At 48.0% G+C, this 16,140-nt stretch overlaps 1 protein-coding gene across 1 annotated transcript in view; it reads right to left on the bottom strand.

Annotated features, from left to right (window-relative positions):
• DGCR2 (DiGeorge syndrome critical region gene 2) overlaps positions 1 to 16,140 on the bottom strand; it is an 82,595-nt gene that overhangs the window by 21,537 nt on the left and 44,918 nt on the right. Inside the window, exons 4-6 of the mRNA XM_040416372.1 lie at positions 9,323 to 9,448; positions 6,670 to 6,886; positions 5,649 to 5,725 (exon numbers count right to left, since the gene is read on the bottom strand). Of these exons, the coding sequence (XP_040272306.1) occupies positions 5,649 to 5,725; positions 6,670 to 6,886; positions 9,323 to 9,448 (420 nt within the window). The remainder of the gene's footprint in view (positions 1 to 5,648; positions 5,726 to 6,669; positions 6,887 to 9,322; positions 9,449 to 16,140) is intronic.

The raw sequence follows: 16,140 nt of genomic DNA, 5'->3' as shown, positions 1-16,140 counted from the left end.
AAAATGGTCGCAGATGCGACCTAAAATTACTATATGGCAACAAGACTTTGTAGTCTTGTCGCCATTTGCGCCTAGACCCGCCGCTTTCACATTAAACTGACATGGCACGCGCTGCTGTCAGCACGTGCCATGTTCTCCTCAACAGAACAGGGGAGAAGGAGGCAGTCCCTCCCCCCTGCACCGCTGCCACCAATGGGCTGATAGCAGGGAGGAGGAGGGGAGGGGCTGTGTCCACTGCGCCACCAATGAATATCGTTTATGCGCAATACAAACGCAGGCTGCGGGTGCCGGACATATCCCATAACCGGCACGCAGCCTCTATGTCTGCGCGCTGTGATCCGCCGCTATTAACCCCTCAGGTGCCGCACCTGATGGGTCAATAGCAGCAGATTGCAGCGCGCAGACATAGAGGCTGCGTGCCGGTTATGGGATATGTCCGGCACCCGCAGCCTGCGTTTGTATTAAGCATAAAACTATATTCATTGGTGGCGCAGTGCACCGAACCCCCCCCCCCCCCCAACCCCAGTATTATAAATCAGAATCATTGGTGGCGCCCCCAACACCCCCCCCCCAAAGTATTATAATCATTGGTGGTGCAGTGCGCCCCCAAGTATGATCATTGGTGGCAGAGGCAGTTCCGATCGGAACCCCAGCAGTGTATTGCGGGGCTCCGATCAGTCCTGGCTGCCATAGTCGGCTCCTTGCTGCTGTGTGCACAGAGCACAGAGCAGCAGGGACAGTGTGAGGTCCTATTCACCCTGATAGATCTCTAGGACAAGGGATTAAAGATCCCAGGTTCTAGCCCCTAAGGGGGTAAATAGGTATTTAATAAAAAACTTAAATAAATAAAAAAAAAAAGTAAAAAAAAAAAAAAAAAAAAAAAAAAACACCAAGCAACGTCGTCCTGTATCCACCCGGAGTGGGGGAGCAGAAGGGCAGATGGAAGGAACCGAAAGGGTCTGCCCATCATCCGTCAGATGCCAGGACAAGACAGGCTAAAGTCCATGTCGATGTTGCCACCAGAGGAAGGGGTTCTACCGTCCCGGTGTGGGAGATCTAAGGACAATCTTGACCGAAGGGTAGTCCTCCCAAGTTACCGAGAAGGTAAGTCTACAGCAGGACCATCGCCTAGAATGGAAAAAGCAATCTCCACCCAAGCAGGAGGACAGAACGCGGTAGGCCCAGTAAATGGGCGCACAGCTAGTACAGCCAGTGTGAACGAGGGAGACGGTACGAGGCCACAAGGAACACCGGAACCATCCAAGTGAACAACCATGCTCTCCCCAGAGGGGAGGAGAGGGCAGTGAAGGAACAGCCTCTGAAGCCTGGCCAGGGCAGAAGCCACATCGGAATGATATACTCCGAGCGGGAGCCAAAACAGAGCCGGCGAGAAAAAGCAGTCGAGACAGAGGCCGGCATAACACCGTCCAACCGAAAGGAGGAGTGGGTAACAGGGTAGTCATAGTAGGACGGCTCAAAAGCAGAACACCCGCTACTCTGTGAGACGCCCGGCTTACCGGCTCACAGAAGGCGAATACCCTGAAGAACCCGAAGTGAAGGTCCCCCGGACCTGGATAATCGAGCACCCAAGAGAAGTTGGGCGACCTTCCCGAGGAGAGCGGCCCGAACCTGGTAGCAGAGCAGAACTGAAGCGCAGAGGGCACCAATAGGAAGGACTCCTACCACACTGCATCCGAAGAGGAGGAAATGGTAGTAGGCGAGGCAACCGTAGTCCCGCCAGAGCCAACGTAGAATTCGAGGGGTGCTGTAGACAGCACTCTCGTCCATGTGACCGCTTGCGCAGGGAAGCAATGCCGCAGGAGGACGAATGGGTACGCATCTAGGAACCACGAACACTCCCCAGGTGGAAGGGCCAACGAACATGGTGGATACCGCCACAACGGAACCGCAATATACAATCCAAACCCGAGAATGAGTACCGCCTATCTCGGTGCAGTAGAGAGCAAGTAGAGCCCGTCCGGGTCAGGTGGAAGCAGAATGATCTCTTCAGAGAAGAGTGCAAGGCTTGCGGCAAGCATCGTATCCCAAGAGATACAAGTATGTCGCAGGAGGAAGGGAGGCATACGTACAAGCAGCCCCGTAAGCAGTGAGAAGGCCAACCCACCTACGGGAGGAGAAGGCATACACGGCCCAAACAACGCACAGAGCGCACAAGAACGTCCGCTCACTGCAAAATAGTCATTCAGCAAAGGGGGCCAGCCACAGAGTCCCACAGTATCTACGGAAGTGCAAAGTGCAGCCTGGAAGGGAGTTATGCACAAGACTAGTACGGCATGCGATGGAACGCAAGCAGTCCGCCCAGAAAGGGGGGAAATGTACCTGGCAAACACTGCAGTCGGCAAGAGTGCAAAGGCCTGCCCCAAAAGAGGGTGATGCCCAAGGCCAGTACCAACTTCAGAGAAGTAGGACATACCATATTCCGCCCAGAAGGGGGCCATGCACATGGCTGCACAGTATCCAGTAGGAACGCAGGAGGTCCGCCTAGTGAAAGGGGGACATGCACAGGGTTATCCTAGCATTAAGTGATTGTGCAATAATCCACCCAACAGCGAATTTCGTGAGAGTGCAACTACTCCGCCAATGAAGGGGGACATGTACAAGTCCAGCATAGCATATACAAGGACAGCCGTGAGTCTCGTGAGCGTGCAAAATTCCGCCCATGGAATGAGGGGTGGTCACGCACAAGGCCAGCACCGTATCCAATGGGAGTGCAAGCATTCCACCCATGGAACAAGGCCATGCTCATGGCCAGCAACGTATCCGGTGAGAGTGCAGTATTCCGCCCAGAAAGGGGGGTCATGCACATGGCCAGCATCGCATCCAGTGAGAGTGCAAGCACCCCGCCATGGATGGTGGTCATGCACATGGCCAGCAACGTACCGGCGAGAGTACAACCACAGTCAGTGAGAGTGTATGTATGCCGCCTGAGGAAAGGAGGCATGCCCATGGCCGGCAGAGAATCCAGTGAGAGTGCAGCACACCGCCCATGGAAGGGGGGTCATGCACATGGCCGGCAGCGTATCCAGTGAGAGTGCAAGCACCCCGCCATGGAAGGGGGTCATGCACATGGCTAGCAACTTACTGGCGAGAGAACAACCCCAGTCACTGAGAGTGTATGTATGCCGCCTGAGGGAAGGAGGCATGCCCATGGCCGGCAGCGAATCCAGTGAGAGTGCCGCATACCGCCTATGTAAGGGGGTCGTGCACATGGCCGGCAGCGAATCCAGTGAGAGTGCAGTATTCCGCCTATGGAAGGAGGTCATGCATATGGCCGGCAGCGAATCCAGAGAGAGTGCAGAATTTCGCCTACGGAAGGGGGTTATGCATATGGCCGGCAGCGAATCCAGCGAGAGTGCAGCGTTCCGCCTATGGAAGGGGGTCGTGCACATGGCCAGCACCGTATCCGGTGAGAGTGCAGTATTCCGCCTATCGAAGGGGGTCATGCACAAGGCCAGCCCGCAGCCAGGGAGAGTGCAGTATTTCGCCTATCGAAGGGGGTCATGCACATGGCCAGCACCGTAACTGGAGAGGATGACGAATTCTGCCTATAGAAAGGGAGGAAGGGGGGCATGCACTTGGCCAGCGCCGTATCCCGGGAGAGGGCAAGGGTCCGCCTAGAAGGGGAACATGCACATGGCCAGCGCCTCGGCCGGGGAGCGCGACATGCCGCCTATGGAAGGGGGGCATGCATACGGCCAGAACTAGTGAGATCAGGCAGCAGCATCCTGCGCAGCCAACAAGAATTCTGTTATTTTTAAACACAGCCTCTCTGAGGCAGGAAGGAGGCCACCATACAGGCCCATGAGGAAGCCCAGATCTTAGAGGGTCTCCTCTAGATGGGAGCCGGCCCCTGGAGATGGCCGGTACCCAAAAGGTTAACAGGGATCCGGCCTGGGGGGCGGCGCAGCGATCCCCTGGGGGCGGGCGAACCTCCAGGCGGGAAGAATTCACGCCTGGAGAAGTTCCCGCCCCCTCCAACCGAGGCCGGAATTTTGCGGCCTAGTAGGCCGCGGCCTAAATTTTTGCGGCGCCCGGCCGACCGGGATGTACCGACGGTCGGCCGGGACCTGGAGGGAGCCGGAGTGGCGCATGTACATACCGGCCGCTGGTGCCCACCCCGCAGGCCAGAAGAGTCAGGGGCCTGGAAAGGAGGGCCGGAATTGCGGCCCAGCAGGCCGCGATGCCTGGGCCAAAATTTGCGGTGCCCGGCCACCGACGGTCGGCCGGGGCCTGTTAGAGCATCGTGCTCAAGTACATGCCGGCTGTGGGTGCCTACCCCGCGGGCCGGAAGCGAGGGCCCTGCGCCTCGGCAGCGTCAGGAGCGGGCCCCTGGCCCTGAGCAGCGCACCGTTAAGGGGATGGGGGGACCCTGATACCGGGTGCCCGTGAGGATAGAGAGGGGACGCCGGCATAACCCCTCCGTCAGGGGCAGCTAGGTGCGGGCCTCCGGGCCCTGTTGCAGCATTCCTCTCGCAGGGAGATGGGAGGCAGTGTGGCTGAACCTATGTTGCAGCATTCTGCAGCTACCTTCAGGAGCGGTGGGGAGACAGCCAGTCTGCAATGTCCTATGGAGGCCAGGAGGGGAGGGGAGGGAGCAGGGAGCAGATTGCCGCCCTGCGGCACCCCAGGGGCCAGCCTAGGTCCAGCAGGGACAGAAGGGTCCAGAGGCACCAGTATGAGGGTCAGGCACGCAGGAGACCGGGGTGGGGGTGGGCGGGACGTAGGGCTGGAGAAGCCACTCTCTCACCATCAGCCGTCTTCACCCTCGTTCCAGCAGGGTCGCCCCTTCAGCTACTGGCACCGTAGTGGCAGGACGCTGGAAGAGGGACTTGGCGTGCGGGCGACCCTTGCGCTGGCAGGATGCAGGGGAGCTAGGCTGCCCTGGTCAACCTTGCCTTCTGTCGGGGAGGCAGCAGTGCGGGTGACCGGCACTGGCGCAGCTCAACCCCGGGAGAAAAAGAAAGGTCTATTGCGTCTCTGTTGTCCCTAATGGTCTGGAAGAAAAAGAAAAAACGAAAAATCTAAATTTAAACAACAAAGAGAAAACAGCCCTGCAGAGCAGGGAGTGTCTTGCCTCCTTGGACACTAAGTAAAAAAACTGGCAGTTTCTCTCTCCAGGCTGAGGGTATAGCTGCTGGAGAAGGGGCTTAACAGTTTTCACTTAGTGTCACGCCTCCTAGGGAGCTGAACTATACCCAAGGTCTTCTGTGTCCCCCAAGGAAAATGGGCGAGAAACAGTTTAGCTGGTGGGTTTGTTCCTGGGTACTTGCCGGTAAAAGGTCTCGTGTTTCCTTGATCGATCTGCTTCGCACATAACCTTCCACAATCAATATTCGCTGTTCCAAGGAGAACACCATCTTTCTGACACAATAGGACACTTTTATCAAACTGAATAAAAAAAAAGCCCAGAGCAACCAATCGGAGCGCAGCATTCTGTTCCTACAGGGCTCTGAGAAAATGAAAGCAGAGTTCTGATTGGTTTTTGTTACTATGGACAACTAAGACCGATTTACTATTAGGCAGTTTGATTTGGAGATGGGCTACATTTTCGTGGGCCACCCTGTATTTTGTCTGTAGATTATATACATACTGTTATGAAATAGGTATCTTCCAAAAAGTCCACCTACCTTTGTAAGCCACTTCCCAGTGTCCCTCCACAGAATGGTTCCGGTTTGTGATCACAAACTGGTAACCTACCCAAAGTCTATGGAAATATATAAAATTTTATAAGATATAAAAAGATGAAGTGTATGTATGGGAGTGCACTGTGTAACAAAATTAGTGAAAGACCACCAGTTTTCTTGGAGGTGGCATTCAGTTTCATGAGGTTGACCAAGATTATAGAAACATGGCTTCTTTTTTCCCCAAAAATAGTGCCACTCATGCCTGACGGCTGTCTGTGTGACACAGACTTAAAAGGAGCTGAGGTGTAACCAGACAGGACCCATGGGCAGGTGTGGTGGGGTTTCTAGAAAAGTGCAGCCGTGTATTTCTAATCTTGTCCTAACTCTTTATCATTAAAGGGGTTGTGTCACTTCAGTAAGTGGCATTTATCATGTACATAAAGTTAATACAAGGGACTTACTAATATATTGTTATTATCTACCGTATATTGCTTCCTTTGCTGGCTGGATTCATTTTTCCATCACATTATACACTGCTCGTTTCCATGGTTACAGCCCACCCTGCAATCTATCAGTGGTGGTCGTGCTTGCACAATATAGGAAAAAGCACTAGCCTATGTGCGCTCCCATGGTCCCGGCCAGAAGAGAGGCTGACGCTTTTTTCTATAGTGTGCAAGCATGACCACCACTGATGGATTGCAGGGTGGTCTGTAACCATGGAAACGAGCAGTGTATAAATGTGATGGAAAAATGAATCCAGCCAGTAAAGGAGGCAATATTGGACAATCACAGTACATTAGTAAGTGCCTTGTAATAACTTTCTCTACATGATAAATGTCACTTGCTGAAGTGAGGCAAACCCTTTAAATAAATATTTTTACAGGAAACTTTTTAAGACATTTCTAGTATCAAACGTAGCGCATTACAATGAAAAAAAAAACAGAAAAAAAAACACAGTTCTAATTGCCAGAGTAACCAAAACAGGGCATGCCATTATTATATGTTTCCAGAGGATATGGCTCACCTCCTCTGGTCCTTTCTTAAGAACGGCCTTTCTTCCATTTCCCATTCTTGAGCCAAGATAAACTTTAGCTCAGAGTCTGTGGTAAATGTTGCAAGAGAGCCGTTCACCTTCTGACAGGTCTGAACAGCATCCCAGTAGTTTTCACCAGAGTACACCTTATAGCAGCTTGCTGTCCCATCATAGTGATGCCACCCTGATGGGCATTTCCCTAGGAAACATAAAAAGAGGAGGGGGGACACCCCCCCACAATGTGAACATCATATAACAACAACATATTTTGCATTCTGTTCTCTCTCATAAATTGGGGACAGAGGATCTCAGCAGAATGTTGAGTTCACTTACTTGAAAGGGCCAAGTCGTTTAATTGAAATCTGTTGATTTTTATTGCGCAGCGCGCTGAAATCCGTTCAGTCCACTGACTGAGCTCAGGAGTCCTCAGATAAAGGGGCTCCCAGATCTCCCCATCACAGACTGCTCTAGGACGAGCGCCGTCAATCAGCAGCAGGGCTGCGGGGGGGGCTCATTAACATGCGGACACATGAGCTCATTACAGCAATTGTTTTGCACTGGGATGCTCAATACTGAGTTTAGCTGAGTTATGGCTGGGACTGTGTCAATTCAAGTAAGTGAACCAACGTTCTGCTGGGGGTCTCTGTCAGCCCTTGTGCCCTCAAATAGGGCAGCATAAAACCAGTGATAGATTCCCTTTAGGGCTCATTAACATGACTGTATGGTCACCATGCCCATTTTGTGTCCACAATCCGCAAGATATGGCAAAAGATAGGACGTGTCTTATCTTTTGCAGTGCATGCACCCGAAAGCTGACGGAAGAGTTTCTGAGTGTTTGTGGGCTTCCAATCCAAAGGTCACTCGGTCTATATTAACGGGAGGTTGGATACAGATCACTGGACAAGCGGCCCACTTATGCCAACAGTAGAGTAATGTTACTTACTGGCGATCCCATGTGACCAATCTGGGTGTATATCTCTGGGCACGCAAGTATTACCCATGTGATCATTAGTGCAATGTCCGACATGCACCACATTTAGGCTACTTTCACACCTGCGTTTAGGTGCGGATCCGTCTGGTATCTGCACAGACGGATCCGCACCTATAATGCAAACGCTTGTATTCGTTCTGAACGGATCCGTTTGCATTACCATGAACAAAAAAAATTAAAAATATCAGTTTACATTGAAAGTCAATGGGAGGCGGATCCGTTTTCAATTGCACCATATTGTGTCAGTAAAAACGGATCCGTCCCCATTGACTTACATTGTAAGTCAGGATGGATCCGTTTGGCTCAGTTTCGTCAGACGGACATCAAAACGCTGCAAGCAGCGTTTTGGTGTCCGCCTCCAAAGCGGAATGGAGGTTGAACGGAGGAAAACTGATGCATTCTGAACGGATCCTTATCCATTCAGAATGCATTAGGGCTGAACTGATCCGTTTTGGGACGCTTGTGGGAGCCTTGAAACGGATCTTACAAGCGGACCCAGAAACGCCAGTGTGAAAGTAGCCTTATGCAACACTTTGCACATCATGTGTTGACATAAACATCTGAGGGGAGCTCTGGGTTTACTAGCCAAACAAAACATATGGTTTATATCTCTACTTTGATTAATGTCTGTGGCTGAATTAATTATTGGTACATAGTTACCACTGAATGTTTACTATTCTGTTTATATCTGTTTGATGCCGATTGGGACACTTGTTGAGTGTCCCCTGATGAGCCTAATTTATCATACTGGGCGAAACGCGTTGGGATAAAAGGGACCTAAAGGATATATGTTGTCATCTTTAACTATTTAGGTGCCCTTTTAAGAATACTTGATCTGGTTGAGAGTGTACTTGGCGTTGACTGGACTATTGCTTTGTTCATAGTAATCTTTATCACAGATTTGTGAACTTTATTAATAACTTGAGTAAAAGTATCTTTAATGTATTCAGCATTTATTATTTTTGTGCATCTAGATTAGGTCACAGTATATATCTACGGGCCACCTTATCATGGTTTGCCTGTATCGCCTGTTTTCAGGGCCATCCTAGAGCGTATAGGAGGTTCATGAATATGGGATCTTTAGGCAGGGACATACAATATAGGGTGAGTATTAGGGAAAGATCCCTAATCAACTACTACCACCCTGCCTATGGGACTGCCCCTTCCTACATTGTGGATGATTGATGACCACCGAGTCCCTATCGTATTTATCATTTTTGTTGTTTTGTCCAATATATGTTTTTTGTGGGATTAGCATAATAAAGGTTACGTTTTATACTTTAGTGGTACTCTGTGATAGGGCTTCCAATCCAGGCCTCCGGACACGCCCTATCTTTTGCTGTATCTTGTGGATAGCGAACCCATTCAAGTCAGTGTGCATCCACAGCACAGAGTTCACAGGGCCGACGCACGTGTATTGCGGCCCCGCTGTTAGCGCAACACGGGCAAGATGGCCATATGGTCGAGTAAATGAGCCCTTAATTAAATGAATAAACTGTACAGCTCTGCATTTGGTGGATTACACCAAAAGGATTACAAGCTATTTAAAATGACAGCAATTGCTTTATGGTTTTGTTCTGTAATGTTTAGATATGTCACACAAAAAAGGACACATGGCGATCAAAACTGTGAAAAACAGGAACACAAACTTACTACTGAAACGCACAGGCTGGGCAAAGTTAACAGTTTGGAATCTAGGCCCTTCCCCATTCCTGGTACGACTATGTCGTGTCTCCACGCTCTCCTTTCCATGAAATCCTCTTTGGTCTCCTCCCATTCCTTCAAAGAAAGATGAATACAATTTAAAAAAAATGTGGAAAAAAGCCAAAACAACTTGAAACTTAAAAAATAAATAAAATAAAAATAGTTTCAGAAGTGGGTGGTTTGTCATGGACTGACTTTGGATGCAAATTCCACACTTTAAAAAAAAAAAAAAAAAAAAGGTGCATTTCAGGACATGCACCAGATTTCACACTTGCAGTGAACCCCAAAGCAAATCAGCAGCAAAATTCCCATGTAACAGTCTGTTTTGTTGTTAAATCCCTGGTGTAATAATCCCGCTACGTGTGCAGGTTCCTCACTGACATCCTATCTAAGATGTTACAGAATCCATGCCACATTTGATGGTCTATGTAACATATATGTTATAGACATCACCTCACCACAGAACTGAATAAGGAAAAAACTCTCCATGATGGCGGTGCCGGTAAACTTTTGAGTCACAGTGCAGGGGTTGAATGGATGTGTAATTGCTGTGGAACTACTCTATAGTAAATGGTACCCCACCCCCATCCTCTGTGATTGGTAAGGGTTCATAACATGAAGAAAACAGGGTCATTGGTGGCTGTACAGGTGGAGAAATGGCAGTAAAGGCGGGTTTACACAGTGCGAGGAGCAGCCGATTATCAGGAAGGAAGAGTTGTGCGATTGCTCGCCCTCCTACAGCTGCGTTGTTTCGCTGTTTAGACTGACAATCTACTGACCAGAAATGATAATTTACCTGCCTGCATGAACGTTCACCCCTGATAATCTGCCCGTGTAACCCGCCATAACGGGCTGTGATCTTCCTGATGTAGCTTGCAGCTTCTCCCTCTCCTACACACAAGTAACCAAGAAGTAAAACTTCTATGTTGCGCCTTGAACTCAAATGCATGCAGAACCGCCCAAAATTAGCAGAGAGGTTTGATCCTGGTATCATACAAAAGCCATATACCCAATATCTAGCCATGGAAGCATATAAAGTCATGCCATATTACATTACATACTGAATAGTAACTCAAAAGCTGAATATCTTCTTTTATGTGAGACTTGCAGGATAGCAGGCCGAACTGGATGGGCAAATGTCTTTTTTTGGCCTTATGTACTATGTTACTTTTTACTGAGGAAGAAGAAAACTGAGAAATTTACACTGAAAATGTATTAGAAAATTAGTAAAACATACAATTTTTAGCAGAAGGTAATTTTTCATAGTATATACGCTTCTGCATCCTATATATTATATGTTAATAGCAGGGTAAAAATGTGATATCAACTCAGCCTCGAAATAACACTTTCCATTTCCCTTAGGCCTCATGCACACGACCCTATGTATTTTGCGGTCCGCAAAAAATATGGATGACATCCGTGTGCATTCCGTATTTTGCGGAATGGAGCAGCTTGCCCAATAGAACTAGTACTATCCTTGTCCATAATATGGAAATACGGATAAAGAATGCACATGGAGTAACTTCCGTTTTTTTTTTTGCGGACCCATTGAAATGAATGGTTCTGTATACGGTCCGCAAAAAAAATAAAAAATACGAAACGGACACAGAAAGAATATACGTTTGTGTGCATGAGGCCTTACACAACGTCTGTTCAGAAAAGGTTGCCGACCTCCACTGACATACAAGTCCATATGGCTGGGGAACACAGCTGCGAGCTGCAGCAGAAAGGCAGGTGTGGGTCTGGATTTAGCCCACAGGAATGTGTTGTGCTGAGTGATTTCAATGCCACTTGTGCCGGGTGCCGTATCAGTATCAGACAAGCAATATGCCCCTATTTCAGGAGCAGCGAAATATCGCTACCCTCATAACACCATTCTGGAATTTGTTTCCTGTTTTACAGATACCGCTCTATAGTTACCACAACCACCAACTTGTTAACACAGAAGATCCAAATGAAACTCTAGCAGATTGAAACTATTTTGACAGCAATACGGCTGAACAGTCACTTGTACAGTAGCAGCAGCTAAAAAAGGGACATGTCCGTCTTTTATGCACTGCCAATCATAATTATGGAGGAGCTGTCACCTCTCAGGTCCGTTTTAGTAAATACTTCTATTGCCCATAAATTATTGCAGAGCACTTTTTCCTATAACTGTGCTGTTCCTCGGTTATTCAACCTAGAATGTATGAATACATATCCAGCTGGGTGTTATCATTTCTCTTGCCAAAGGGGTGCGTCCCTACAGTGACACTGGCAGCACTGACTGGACAGTGAGAGCAGTAACACCCAGTGGCGTACAGAGAAGTAAGGGCCCCATAGCAAGCATCAAACCAGCCCCCCCCACACACACACACACAGGGCAGAAGGGTTACTGCCTAAACCCTTTTCAATGACCCGTGGGACATTTTTCCACTGCCTTATTTGTTAAAAGTTGTTCCTTTAGAAGGGTAGAGTCAACTCTTGCTCTGGGCCCCATAGCAGTCGCATGGTCTGCCGATATGGTAGGTACGCCCCTGGTGACACCCCCCCTCCTGGTAACACCCAGTTGTCAATTTATTCACAAGTTTGTAGTAGGAATTACAGAGCAAGAGAACGTCACAGCTGTTAGAAAGGATGCTGCAGACATGCTATATTAAAGGAGAACACAATTAGAACACGTCTGGAGTGGCGACGGACCCTCTTTGAAGGTCTTGTCTGGAGTAGGGTTGCACTAGGTATCAAATACGATATCGGGATTTGCTATTTTCCAATAACTGTTGGATAACATGGTGCGCGCCGCTCTCAGCATGCACCATGTTCTCCTGAGCGGCACAGTGGAGAAGGAGAGAGTCCCTCCCTCCCCACTGACGCGGCTGTGCTGGCCACCAATGAGAAAAGAGAGGGGGAAGGGCTGTGAAGCTTCCGCTGCCACCAATGTATATAATTAACATGATTATAATACTGAGGAGGAGGGGCTGTGGCCAGTGCGCCACCAATGCATATGATTAACCCTTAAATACAAATGTAGGCTGCGGGTGCTGGCGGTATCACATACTCTGTCTCTATGACAGGGCACAGCGATCCACCGAACCGCGTCAATTAAGCCCTGAGGTGCGGCACCTGATGGGTTAATTGACGGGGATCGCAGCACCCTGTCAGAGGCCAGGTGCGGGGTATGTGATACCGCCGGCACCCGCAGCCTACATTTGTATTTAAGGGTTAATCATATGCATTGGTGGCGCACTGGCCACACCTCAGTATTATGATCATGTTAATTATAATCAATGGTGGCGCAGTGGCCACAGGTGCCCCCTCCTCACTGTTCTAGTCATTGGTGGCAGTGGCCAGAGTCCCGTCCCCTCCCCTCCCCTCCTCATTATTATTATATTCATTGGTGGCAGTGGCCAGAGTCCCGTCCCCTCCCCTCCTCATTATTATTATATTCATTGGTGGCAGTGGCCAGAGTCCCCTCCCCTCCCCTCCTCATTATTATTATATTCATTGGTGGCAGTGGCAGCTTTTGATCGAAGCCCCAGCAGTGAAGTGGCGTGGCTCCGATCGGTTACTAAGGCAGCCAGGATACTACTGAAGCCTTCCATGGCTGCCATGGTAAGCTCCCTGCTGCAGTGTGCACAAAGCACAGAGCAGAGGGGACAGTGTAAAATCCTTTTCACCCTAATAGAGCTCTATTAGGGTGAATAGGACAAGGGATTAAAAGATCCCAGGGCTAAATGAAAAAGTAAAAAAAAAAACAAGGACACCAAAACATTTTAAATCAACCCCTTTCCCAATTTTACATATAAAAATATATATAAATACAATAAAAATAAGCATATTAGGCAACGCCATGTCTGAAAAAGTCCAAACTATTAAAAGATTTCTCCTATGCTTTGATTTGTCATTTTTTTTGTCACTTGCGTTTTTCTTTTCCGGCATTAAAGAGGACCTTTCACCGATTATTACACTATGAACTAACTATACAGACATGTAGAGCGGCGCCCGGGGATCTCACTGCACTTACTGTTATCCCCGGGCGCCGCTCCGTTCTCCCGTTATGCCCTCCGGTATCTCCGCTCACTAAGTTATAGTAGGCGGAGATTCCAGTCACTAAGTTATGGTAGGCGGAGTCTGCCCTTGTTCTGCTCTAGCGCTGGCCAATCGCAGCGCAGAGCTCACAGCCTGGGAGGTTATTTTCTCCCAGGCTGTGAGCTCTGCAATGCGATTGGCCAGCGCTTCAGAAGAACAAGGGCAGACTCCGCCTACCATAACTTAGGGAACGGAGATACCGGAGGGCATAGCGGGAGAACGGAGCGGCGCCCAGGGATAATAGTAAGTGCAGTGAGATCCCCGGGTGCCGCTCTACATGTATGTATAGTTAGTTCATAGTGTAATAATCGGTGAAAGGTCCTCTTTAAGTTCCATCCTAAGAGCTCAATACCGGAAAAGAACTGATAAGTTTTATCCTAATGCATTCTGAATGGAGATCAATCTGTTCAGGATGCATCAGGATGTCTTAAGTCTTTTTGCCTTTTCAGGACGGAGATAATACCGCTGCATGCTGCGGTTTTATCTCCAGCCAAAATTCTGTAACACTTGCTGGAATGCCGGATTCTGCATTTTTTCCCATTGAAAAGCATTAATGTCGGATTTGGCCCCGAGTGTTCCGGCAAAACGGATCCAGCATTGCGGTCTGCGCATGCTCAGAGCGCAAAAAAAATGTGAAAAAAATTCATAAATGCCGGATCCGTTTTTCCGGATGACACCGGAGAGACGGATCCGGCATTTCAATGCATTTGTCAGGCGGATCAGGATTATGATCCGTCTGACAAATGCCATCAGTTGGCATACATTTTGACAGATCCGGCAGGCAGTTCCGGCGACGGAACTGCCTGCCGAAATCCTCTGCCGCAAGTGTGAAAGTACCCTAAAGTTCACATCACCATTATTTTTCTTTTCTTCTGATCCGTCAGAACAGATAAAGAAAGAAAAAAAAAAATCCTGTGCATCAGTTATGCACATTTGGCCTTTGTTTGAGCCATTTCCGTCTAAGATACAGATTTTGGATGAAAATGGCTCAAACGGTTGCCAAATGTGCATAACTGATGCACAGGATCTATTTTTTTTTTTCTTTCTGTTCTTCTGACGGATCAGAAAAACGTAAAAATGGCACTGACGTGAACTCCACCTTAGCAGTAGATTGCTGCTAAGAGGACACCAGATATCAATGACCTTTGTATTTATATTAAATGGCATCCATCAGCAGGATCAACCCTATTAAACCAGCCATAATGCCTGTTAGGACTGACCCTGCTGACTAAAAACATACCTTTCTTCCCATGATCCATTGCAGAATTTAAAAGAGTAATATGCAAATTAGGACTTCATATGCTTGATTGTGCTGACAGATGCACAGGACACTGAAACAGACGGTCAATGAGGCACCTTACTAAAAGCACTTTCAAACCTAAGTGCCAACTTAAAACAATTTAAAGGAGTAGACCCAGTGCTCCAGACAAAAAAAAATGACCAGGAGCCATTGGCTCCTAAACTAAAAAAATTTAGGAGTCAAATGAAATTTTAAAATGCATTATATGCATTTTAAATTTTAAAATGCTAATTTAAAATGCATATAATAAAAAAAAAAGGACTTTGAGAAGATAAGACACAGGTGACAGTAGTGAGCCAGCACTACATATAGGAGAATACAGCACCACATGCCTCTCACATCCAGGGACATCTTCTGAGGGACAAGGTGACTAAAAATGGCGAATTGCGTGGTTTAGAGGTTTTTTTTCTGGTTTGGCCTTCACCTAAATATTTTCTAATATTTTAATAGCTCACACTTTTGGGGATGTGGCGATATGTAATATGTTTATTCTTTATTGTTTGTAAATTTTTTATGTAAAACTAGGAAGGGGGCCAATTAAACTTTTAGTATTTTGGTGTTTTTTTTTACTTTTTATTTAATAACCATTTCTTCCCTTAGGGACTAGAACCTGGATCTTTTCATCCCTTGTGCTATTCACCCTGATAGAGCTCTATCAGGGTGAATAGGATCTCACACATCTCCCTGCTGCCCTGGGCTCTGTGCACACAGCAGCAGGGAGCTGAACATGGCAGCCAGGGCTTCAGTAGCGTCCTGGCTGCCATGGTAACGATCTGAGCCCCAGCAGTGTAATCTGCCACTGCCACCACTGGAGGGGATGGGACCCAGTGGCCACCATACAGTCATGTGAAAAAATTAGGACACCCTTTGAAAGCATGTGGTTTTTTGTAACATTTTTAATAAATGGTTATTTCATCTCCGTTTCAACAATACAGAGAGATTAAAGTAATCCAACTAAACAAAGAAAACTGAAGAAAAGTCTTTTCAAGATCTTCTGTAAATGACATTCTACAAAAATGCCTATTCTAACTGAGGAAAAAGATAGGACACCCTCACATGTATTCCCTCTTAAATTGGCTCAGATCTCACACAGGTATATCACACCAGGTGCACATAATTAGTAGATCGTTACTCTGCATGTTGAATGAGGCTTGCCCTATTTAAACCTCAGACATTTAGTTTGGTGTGCTCCTGACTGTTGAAGTGAGAGTGAGCACCATGGTGAGAGCAAAAGAGCTGTCAGAGGACTTCAGAAAAAAGATTGTAGCAGCCTATGAGTCTGGGAAGGGATTTAAAAAGATCTCAAAAGATTTTGAAATCAGCCATTCCACTGTCCGGAAGATAGTCTACAAGTGGAGGGCTTTCAAAACAACTGCCAACATGCCCAGGACTGGTCGCC

The sequence above is a fragment of the Bufo bufo genome, chromosome 2, assembly GCF_905171765.1.
Source record: "Bufo bufo chromosome 2, aBufBuf1.1, whole genome shotgun sequence".
NCBI classification, from domain to species: domain Eukaryota; kingdom Metazoa; phylum Chordata; class Amphibia; order Anura; family Bufonidae; genus Bufo; species Bufo bufo.
This window is presented reverse-complemented; position numbering and strand designations above follow the sequence as displayed.